General features: G+C 54.4%; 2 protein-coding genes across 2 annotated transcripts; one reads left to right on the top strand and one right to left on the bottom strand.

Moving 5' to 3' along the window:
- Nucleotides 1-828: 828 nt before the first annotated feature.
- L3040_008027 (uncharacterized protein) lies at nt 829-4,242 on the top strand (the record flags this gene model as incomplete). Its single annotated transcript, XM_007297644.1, has 1 exon — nt 829-4,242. One exon carries the CDS (start codon nt 829-831, stop codon nt 4,240-4,242), a length of 3,414 nt encoding a protein of 1,137 aa, XP_007297706.1.
- A 3,151-nt stretch (nt 4,243-7,393) lies between these two features.
- On the bottom strand, nt 7,394-8,727 carry L3040_008026 (uncharacterized protein; the record flags this gene model as incomplete). Its single annotated transcript, XM_007297645.2, has 4 exons — nt 7,394-7,548; nt 7,771-8,113; nt 8,279-8,472; nt 8,550-8,727. 4 exons carry the CDS (start codon nt 8,725-8,727, stop codon nt 7,394-7,396), a joined length of 870 nt encoding a protein of 289 aa, XP_007297707.2.
- Nucleotides 8,728-10,200: the final 1,473 nt, after the last annotated feature.

Genomic DNA, 10,200 nt, shown 5'->3' with positions numbered 1-10,200 from the left:
CCCGACCTCGACTGACCGTCCGGCCGGAAGCCAAAAACAAACCGGCCTCTCTGATCTCGCTGGTCGGCTCTCGTCATAAGCCTGCGCCTCCTCGTCTGATCTTAATCTCAACCTCCACATCAAACCTCAACCTCACTCAACCCTCACTCAACCTCGACTTCACTTCCTCATCTTCATCTTCCGTCTCCGCCGCCTCCGCTTCCGCTTCCGCTTCCGCCTCCTCCTCCTCCTCCTCCTCCTCCTTCTCCTCCTCCTCCTCCTCATCCTCCCCCTCCTCAACGCCCGCAACGGGCCGTCTGCATCTGCATCTGCATCTGCATCTGCGTCTGCGTCTGCGTCTGCATCTGCATCCACCTCTGCATCTGCATCCACCTCCACTTCTTCTCTTGCTCCCAATTGCCCTTCCCCGGACAACCGACAACCACTGCGCCTGCAACTTTCGCACCGCACCGCATAATATCAACCATCTTCCTTCGAACTCAACCCACAATCCCGTACCCCTCTGTGCGCGCGAACGAACGAGCAACCTACCTACCTACCTATCTACCTACCTACCTGCCTGCCTGCCTGCCCGGCGCTGCGCTGCCCCCCGTCTCGTCTCGCCCACTCGCCATCTGCGCCCACCCGTTCCCTGCAACGAAGACATGCGTTCGATCATACAGAGCTGGTGCTTGTTATAGTCCTCGCCTCCAACGCAATCCCTCTTCCCCTTCCTCTTCCCCGGCCTCGGTCCGCCAGCCAGCCAGCTTGCGCGCCGCTGGGCAATTGGTCCTTCCTCTCCCCCCGCACCCCCCCCCCCAACCCCTCCCCCAAAGCTGAAGGGTCGCGATGGCAGGCTCCAGAAGCGATACCGTTGCGCCCATGGCTACCTCGGCCAGCTTCGAAGTACAACCGCCCACCTCGGTGACCTCGCACCCGACGAAGCCCTCCCCCGCGAGATATCACAGACCAAGCCATGTTCAAACGAACGTCCAACCCCCAATCTCCTCGTCGGCGACCTCGGTCCCGGCTTCCGCAATCAGCACTTCGTCCGTGGCGAGCTCGAGCTCCATACATACCTCGCCCGTCATGTCTCCCGAGTCGATGCATCTCATCACGAATAGCTCCTCGATCCAGGCCTCCCCCGAGGGCTTGCGCGGTCGCGAAGCCGACTTCAACCTCCCCCCCTTCGAGCTCCCCGAATCGATCGTGTCACGGAGAACGAGTCAGAGTGCCATGAGCGAGGTCACGTCCATGGGCAAGTCGCCGGGGTTGATCAGAAGACTTTCGAACCGGGCGACCCAGTTTGCCGGCCGCCGTCGCCAATCGTCGACTACCGCCATGAGTCGGGAACACAGCACGGGGCCGGTGACCATGCGGCGGAGGAGTGACAGCACCAATACCGCCCCCGAGAGTGGAAGGGGAGCCTTGTTTGACTCGGAGGATGAATTCATCGGGAGTGACATACGGGAGGAGGCCATGGTGCCGTACGGATTTGAGAATCGGGATTTTCCCAGTACGACGGCCTCCATTGGCTCCAGCGGGTCCAGCACTGCCAGCCCCGGCCCGGGCCCAGTCATCCCCTCGATACTGCTACAAGGCACGAGCATGACCAAGGTGACGAAGAAGAACCGGACCAAGCTGTTGACGCTCGTGCTCGAGAAGGAGGCTGCCAAGGTGTCTTGGGACAAGAACCGACCTTCCAAGTCTTTCTACATTGACGACATCAAGGATATCCGAGTCGGAACCAACGCGCGAAACTACCGCAAGGAATTTGGCGTGTCCGATGACGACGAGTCGAGGTTCTTCTCCATCGTGTACGCCGTCTCAGACAAGTCCAAGGGTCGGTCACAGCAGAAGACGATGCATCTGATTGCCACGGATGACACGACTTTTGACCTCTGGACCACGACACTCGACGCCATCTCGAAGCACCGCCAAGACCTCATGGCGTCCCTCTCCTCCTTCCACGATAAGGCCGTCCGGGTGTGCTGGGAGAGAGAGATGCATCGGCTTTTCCAGGACCGGCCGCACTCCGAGGATGAGGAGATGATTGATATGGTGGGTGTCGAGCGCCTCTGCCACTCGCTGCACATCCACGGCTCGGCCAACTATCTGAGATCCCGATTCGAGCAAGCCGATGTCACGCGATCGGGGCGTCTCAACTTTGTCGAGTTCCAGGACTTTGTCAAGCTCATGAAGAGACGTGAAGATGTCCGCAAGATCTACGAAAACATTGCGTCCGACAAGAGCAAGGGCCTCACCCATCTCGAATTCTGCACCTTCCTTGCCACGGTTCAACATGATTATGACGACAAGGACCCGGCGCAGTGGGAGAGTGTGTTCAACAAGTTTGTCCGCAAATCCAAGTCCAAGGAGCAGCCACAGCAGGATGCCGGTGATGGCGATCTGTCCAGGATGAACGAAGCAGCGTTCACCAGCTACCTGATCTCAACCTTTAACCTCCCAACGAGGGGCGCGCCGGCACATTACACCCTGGACCGCCCCATGAACGAGTACTTCATCTCCAGTTCCCACAATACCTACCTCTTGGGTCGCCAGGTCGCGGGTCAGTCGAGCGTCGAAGCATACATCTCCGCCCTGAATCGAGGATGCAGATGCGTCGAGGTCGATTGCTGGAACGGTCACGACGGTCCGGTCGTGATGCACGGCCGGACGCTCACGAGTCAAGTGTCGTTCCGCGACGTGATGTCCACCATCAGCAAGTACGCCTTTGTCAAGTCCCCGTATCCCCTGTGGATCTCGCTCGAGGTCCACTGCAATGCACAGCAGCAAGCCCTGATGGCCGAGATCATCAAGGAGACGTGCGGCTCGAAGCTGGTCACGGCCCCCCTTGACCCGTCAGCGGAGCAGCTCCCGACCCCTTCGCAATTGATGAACCGAATCTTAATCAAGGTGAAGAAGCCCCGAAGCCCCGATCCGCTGTTGGGGGAGCAGGTTGGCACCCGAACGCGTGGCAACAGCCTCAACTCTCCATACATCCGACCGGTGCATCTGGACAACGGTCCCGTCTCCGCCGGCGCCTTACCGTCGCCCAGCGCGGGTGCGCGGAGAAACAAGATCAGCCACTGGTCCCCGCCGAAATACTCCGGAAGCGAAGGCCAAGAGAGCTTCAGTAGCAGCACCAGCGACAGCGAGGGTCTCGCCGACGATGTCTGCCGAGCCAAGGAGAGTCGGCGTGCGAACAAGACCAGCCACATCGTCAAGGTGCTCGGGGAACTCGGCGTCTACAGTGCCGGGCTCAAGTTCCACGGTTTCGACACCCCCGAAAGCAAGACGTACAACCACATCTTCTCCTTCTCCGAGAACACCTTTGACAAGAACGCGACGACGCAAGAGGAGAAGCGCATCATCACCCGTCACAACATGCGCTACATGCTACGGGTCTACCCGAATGGATGGCGCGTTGCATCGACCAACTTCGACCCGCTCAAGTACTGGCGACGGAGCGTGCAGATGGTCGCTCTGAATTGGCAGACGTACGACCTGGGGATGCAGATCAACGATGCCATGTTTGCCGCGGGCCAAGATGAATCGGGCTATGTGCTCAAGCCAAGCGAACTTCGCGAGATCAAGATGCTTCCCAACGTCCCGGAAGAAGCCGGTGCAGGCCATGCCAAGCGAGAACGCAGGAACGTCAGCTTCTCCATCGAAGTCATCTCGGCGCAGCAACTCATGCGACCCAAGGGTCTCGCCTCGAACCGAAGCGTGGATCCGTACATTGAAGTCGAGGTCTACCACGCCGACGACAAGACCAAGGACAACAGGGGCGTGGTGGGCGAGGGTGGCCTCGACGCTTCTGCCAAGGATGGCTCCTCGGGGCTCGGTGCACCCCATCGCAGACGGACCAAGATTGTTCAAGAGAATGGCTTCAACCCCATCTTCGAAGAGAAGTTCAATTTTGCTCTGACGACCAAGTACCCCGATCTGGTCTTCGTTCGCTGGACGGTCAGGTGTTCTTCGGACGGGTTTACCTACAGCGACCGAGGTTCTCCCCTCGCCACATATACCGCCAAGCTGAGCAGTCTCAAGCAAGGCTACCGAACCCTCCCGCTGCACGACATCAACGGGGACCAATTTCTCTTCTCCACCCTCTTCTGCCACATCAAGATCGACACTCCTACCAGCATCTACGTCGACAGCCCGGAAGCTTCCACGAAAGGTCTGAAGGGCCTCGGCCGGAATGTCTGGCACCGCAACACCCCCATGTCCCCAAAGATGTCCTTTGAAAGCGATCACTGATCGCACCTCCTCGCCGCCAACCCTACACCACTATGACACTATGTACAAAAACATCACTCATGTATTTACTACAACGTCCGCGAAGAACCGCGACATGTATACAACAGCTTGCTTCGATCCGTCATTCGCCAGCGCGCATCACTCTGGATCTCTCGACTTTCGATGGTCTCTTTTTACATATTTTCACAGGCGCAATCAGTCGGAAGAATTGGGAAATCGGACACAGCATACCACGGGGTAAATTATATAAACAAGGGAGGAACACAAAAGTGGCTCGCGCTGCGCTCTGCATTTTATGGTTTTTTTTTTTTGTTTTTTTTTTCTTCTGTTGTTTCATTCGGCATTCCTCGCACGCGACACTCACCACGGCAAATCCGCCCACCAAGATATCTCCTTTGTCAGAGTCCTTGTTTTTACAAATTTATTCAGGAATTTCCAAGTCCTGGTGGATGGGATCCTGTTCGTTTTCGGGACGGCCGCGCTGCTTTACTTGTTTACTACTCTCGGCGGTTGAGGGCCGTCGCCAAGTTTTGGGTCAGGCTGGGTTGGAATCTTGCATGCAGTTTCTCTTTGGCGTTCTCATCGTTTTTGAAGGTCCGGAACCCATCTTGTTTGTGATATCCGGGCTTTTGGTTTTTGTTTGTTTGCAAGGGAGTGCACTGCATTTGGGATCGGAGGCATATGGGATCGGAGGCATTTGGGATTGGAGGCATCTTTCCTAGGGTGGAAGCTACTTCGGCGTACCATGGTTGGATGCGATGGGAATTGGAAGGGACATCAGATATCCGGGTCGGGTCACTTTGGCGCGTGCGTTAAGGAGGCTAGTTCTCTGTGTGGTTCTGGCTTGCGGGCCTGTCGGATAGGGGAGGGGCGATCGTTTTTCGAGAAGCTGGGTGGATCTCTCACTGCGTTCCGGGAGCGAGTGAGGTGGCCTTGATGCATGCTGCTGCGGCGGCTTCTCGGCTAATGGGTGGGAGGGGAACGGGGTAGTTTTAAGGGATTCAAAATAGCAAGCAACTAGCATTGCACAATTCACGTAGTAGATCCTACAACCAAAGCTTTGCTACCTATTCCAAACGCTCCCGTACATCCATGTGAATCCCCTATGACTGGCGGGTATGGATGGATCCTGATTTGTGACTTGATTTGTGCCTTTTGTGCTTGTGACTTTTGATTACAGAGAAGCAGGGGCGGGGGGGGGTAAAAATAGTCGACATGGTAGTTCAAGCATTTGAAAACGGCCTGCCTCGCTCGAATAAAAATAAAAAAAATATAAAAACCTCGGGGTCCCGTTCCACTGGAGTCTGATGATACTTTCTCGTGGGGCGGGAGCGTAGGCCTTTTTTTGGGGGGGGAGGGAAGGAGGAAGGGAGAGAGAGAGAGAAGGGGAAAGGGGGAAGGGAGAAGGAAGGGGGGGGGGGGGGGGGGGGGGGGGGGGGGAGATTGAGATGTGTGTGTGTGGGGGGGGGGGGGGTTGGAGAGGGAGAAAGAGAGAGGGATTGGAGAGGGAGATGGAGAGGGATTAGAAGAGAGGTTGAAGAGAGATTGAAGAGAGAGAGAGATTGGAAAAAAAAAAAGAAAAAAAAAAACGGAAAAGAGATTAGGAAAGAGAAAGAGAGATTGAAAGAAAAAGAGAGATTGGAAGAGAGATTGGAGAGGGATTGGAGGAGGGATTGGAGGAGGGATTGGAAGAAAAAGAGAGAGTAGAAGGAAAAGAGAGTGGAAGAAAAAGAGAGTGGAAGAAGAAAAGAGAGAGGGACTGGAAGAGGGATTGGAAGAGGGATTGGAAAAGGGATTGGAAGAGGGATTGGAAGAGGGAGGAGGGAGAGAGAGGTTAGAAGATAGATTAGAAGAGAGAGAGGGAGAGGGGAGAGGGAGTGGAGGAGGGGTTGGGAGAGAGGTTGAAGAGAGGTTGAAGAGAGGTTGAAGAAAGATTGGAAGAGGGATTGAAGAGAGAGAGAGTGGAAGAAGAAAAGAGAGAGGGATTGGAAGAGGGATTGAAGAGGGATTGGAAGAGAGATTGAAAAAATATATATATATATATATATATAATTGGAAGAGAGATTAAGAAAGAGAAAGAGATTAAAAGAAAAAGAAAGACTAAAGGAAAAAGAGAGAAAGATTAGAAGAAAAAGAGAGATTGGAAGAGAGATTGGAATTGAAGAGAGGGATTGGAGAGGGAGAGAGAGGGATTAAAAGGAAAAGAGAGATTGGAAGAAAGAGAGGGATTGGGTGAGGGAGTGGAGGAGGGATTGGAGAGGGATTGGAAGAGAGGTTGAAGAGAGAGAGAGTGGAAGAAGAAAAGAGAGAGGGATTGGAAGAGGGATTGAAGAGGGATTGGAAGAGAGATTGGAAAAAAAAAAAAAAAAAAAAAAAAAAAAAACGGAAAAGAGATTAGGAAAGAGAAAGAGATTGAAAGAAAAAGAGAGATTGGAAGAGAGATTGGAGAGGGATTGGAAGAGGAATTGGAAGGAAAAGAGAGAGTAGAAGGAAAAGAGAGATTGGAAAAGGGATTGGAAGAAGAAAAGAGAGAGGGATTGGAAGAAATATTGGAAGAGGGATTGGGAGAGAGATTATAAGAGGGATTGGAAAAAAAAAAAAAAAAAAAAAAAAAAAATTGGAAAAGAGATTAGGAAAGAGAAAGAGATTGAAAGAAAAAGAAAGACTAAAGGAAAAAGAGAGATTGAAAAAAAGAATTGAAAAAGGGATTAGAAGAAAAAGAGAGAGTAGAAGGAAAAGAGAGATTGGAAGAGAGATTGGAAGAAAGATTGGAAGAAAGAGAGGGATTGGAAAAGGGACTGGAAGAGGGATTGGAAGAGAGAGAAGGAGTAGAAGAAAAAGAGAGATTGGAAAAGGGATTGGGAGAGAGATCGGGAGAGAGATTGGAAGAAAAAAACAAGATTGAAAAAAGAATTAAGAAAAGGATTAAAAGAAAAAGAAAGACTAAAGGAAAAAGAGAGAAAGATTAGAAGAAAAAGAGAGATTGGAAGAGGAGGATGAAAAAAGAGAGATTGGAAGACGAGCTAGCTAGCTGCACTTGTTTGTTCATATCTACCCCCTCCCCCCCCCACCTTCCACTCCTCCTTCCTTCACCCCTTCACCCCTCTCTTCTTTCCCCCCTCCACTCCTCCTCTCGAAACTTCCGATCCTGCTAAGCAGCAGCAGCAGCAGCAGCAGCAGCAGGCGAGAACGTCAAGGGGACGCCAGCCGGGCTCTGCGCGATCATGCTCTGCACGATGGCGCTAATCTCGGGTCCGACGCCCCTGTTGGGAGTCCAGCCGAGGCGGACGGGGAATTCTTCTCTGCCTAATGAGTCGGGTCGGGCGCGGGAGGGAGAGGGGGTTAGTTTAGTTTCGTTTAGTTTCTTTGAGTTGAGTTGAGTTGAGTTTGGTTTATTGTAAAAGGGATGGGATGGGATGGGATGGGATAGGATAAGATGGGAGGGGAGGGTGAGGATTTCTTCTTCTTCTCCTCCTCCTCCCCTCTTGACATCCCCCACCAAGCAGAAGACGGACGGGAGGCACTCACGAAAGAAGAACTCAAAGTGGGCGCGGTCCACGACGGGGCTGGTGGCGTTGCCCTTGCCGAAGATGCCGAGGAGCATGGCGTTCTCGCCGACGATGACGGGCACGGCGGCGGGCGCGATGCTGAAGCGCGGGTTGGCGGCGCTCATGTGCCAGGCGTGGCGGGCGCGGGCGTGGGCGAGGCCGGGGAGGTCGATGCCGGGGGAGGGGCCGAGGTAGGAGAGGAGGTTGGCGAAGGTGGCCGGGTCGAATTGGGAGGAGGGGTCGAAGAAGATGTCTTGTCGCGCGAGGCTGCCGTCGTGCTCGACGATGCCGTGGGTGTTGTGGAGCATCCAGATGTCGAAGGTCTGTGGAGGGGGAGGGAGGGAGTGAGTGAGTGAGTGAGTTGCTGTGAAGGGGGGAGGGGAGAGGGAGAAGGGCTTGGGGAGAAGGGCTTGGGGGAGAAGAGCTTGGGAGAAGGGCTTGGGGGAATGGGCGCTCGGAATAGATGGTGGGTAGAGGAGGGGACTGACTGTGGAATTCAGCCGCGGGTTCGCAGTCGCAATGTCAGCGAGGGCCGTCTCAAAGATCTGGGCCGCGAAGTCGTGCGAGAGACCGAGGCCCTGCATGCACGCCGTGATGAAGGGTTCGCGGCTGATGTTGCGCCCGTTGTGCGGAACGAAGTCGTGGTTGGCCATGGTGTTCATGATGGGACATGGACCGCGGGCTGTCAAGACGTCAGACGGATAGTGCCTCATCATATACAGGCAGGTAGGTGTCAGGGAGATAGACAGAGGTGCGTACAATCGCCTAGTTGAGGGGCCTGGTAGACGAAATGCTTCGGGTGCAGCGTGCTGGTGTCGTAGTCCTTATACCTCGCCTGCTGCACGGAAGAGGTCGAGAGGCCAGAGGCGCCTCCGAATCGAGGGAAGGCGGCCACATATGGAGCAGCCGCCAGGATGAAGGACAGAGGGGACCGCATTATGATCTGGAGATGGTATGAGCTGTGCTTTCGCGAAGCAATACAAAAGGCTTGGGTTGGTGCAGAGAGAAGCTGGGTGTTTCGCGTCGGCTGGCTCGACACTGGAGGCACGAAGAAGAGAAAGACCGCGCGATGTGAGTCTTATACCGAAGCGGCTCCGTGATTTGTTTTGCCTTCGCCGTGGTTCGCTGTGGCGGGCTATCACGGTGTCCTCTTCATTCTCGGTACGATATGCGGGAGTGTTGACATGCAGACTCCCATGGGAGGGTCTCGCAGCCGAGCCAACTCACCAAAGGTATGTCAATATTGAGCGGCAGCGTTACAGCCGAGAATCTGAGTGAAGTGGACGGTGTGAGGATCTAACGATCATTGATCTGCCGATCCCCGTCTTCACTACGACGTGTTGTTTCGATCTGCGGGTATTAGATTCGGTTCGACGACGTATTGTTCGCAGCCGGCCTCTCATCTGGGGTCAAAAATGTGCATCGTGTCTTGGCACTCGTGCAACTTGAACACATTATCGCCATGAACATAACATCAGTAGTGATCCGGAGCTGATCTGGGGTCTCAATCTAAGACCGGCGCCGCGAACGGTTTTCTGTGTTGGTTTGCTGGCTTTCCCAAGTGATGGCCACGGATCTGGATTCTGGACTGAATTTGGCAGGAGCTCGCTTAGCGGCCCAAGAACAACCACTCGCAGGGCTTGCAAGTCTGTCTGACTTATTCCCCGGCTTGGCGGGCAGACATCATGACTAGCTCGGGTTCAGGCAGACCTTCCTCTTCTCAAGCTTGAACTGCAGATCTGTAGCTTAGCCGCTGATCACAAGGCGGGGGGGGAAAGCGCACGCTGTGGAACTGGTAAGGCCGGAACCGGCAACGCATGCACACGGGTCGCTGGGTACGATATACGAATCCGATATACGAACGAATATGAAAAAAAGGAGGGCTTGTGCATCCCGATCGGCAATCCTCTCCGCTGGGTCATCCACCTCTCGAAGTCGGAAACCAGATAACCTCTCTCTCAGTATTTCGTAGGCAAGAGTTGTTTGGTTGACGGGCAGTCGACCGGCGACTAGTCTGGGAAGCCGAGAGTCTCGAAAGCTGTAGCGAACGATCCGCAGAAACTCTATCCGCACAAGCTTTTCGTTAAGCTCTCGTTAAACTTCCCGACCTGCGTGAATCGTTAGCAGGTACCAAAGTCAATTTGTCGGTGGGGACTTGAGCGGAGCGTAGAACCCTAGTGGCCAACCAGAAGCCGCGCCGGGTGGGGGGACAAACCCGGAGTCAAGCGAAGTAGATGCAAGGGCGTTTAAAGTGGAGCTTCGAGGCTTTGAACTACCTTTGGTGTCAAAACAAGCCAGTCTGCTCCGACACTAGATGCGCATGGTGATAGCTGGGTAGTTCTCTGCATCGGATCCCCCTGAGTCTAGACTGTATCTGGGTGGTCTGCTTGGGAAACGAAAGGGGAAGAAA

The sequence above is a fragment of the Drepanopeziza brunnea genome (genome assembly GCF_022702325.1).
Source record: "Drepanopeziza brunnea f. sp. 'multigermtubi' strain 214-2 chromosome Unknown ctg14, whole genome shotgun sequence".
In the NCBI taxonomy this organism is placed as follows: domain Eukaryota; kingdom Fungi; phylum Ascomycota; class Leotiomycetes; order Helotiales; family Drepanopezizaceae; genus Drepanopeziza; species Drepanopeziza brunnea.
Note: the sequence above shows the minus strand (reverse complement) of the source record. Positions and strands in the feature narration are given on the sequence as shown.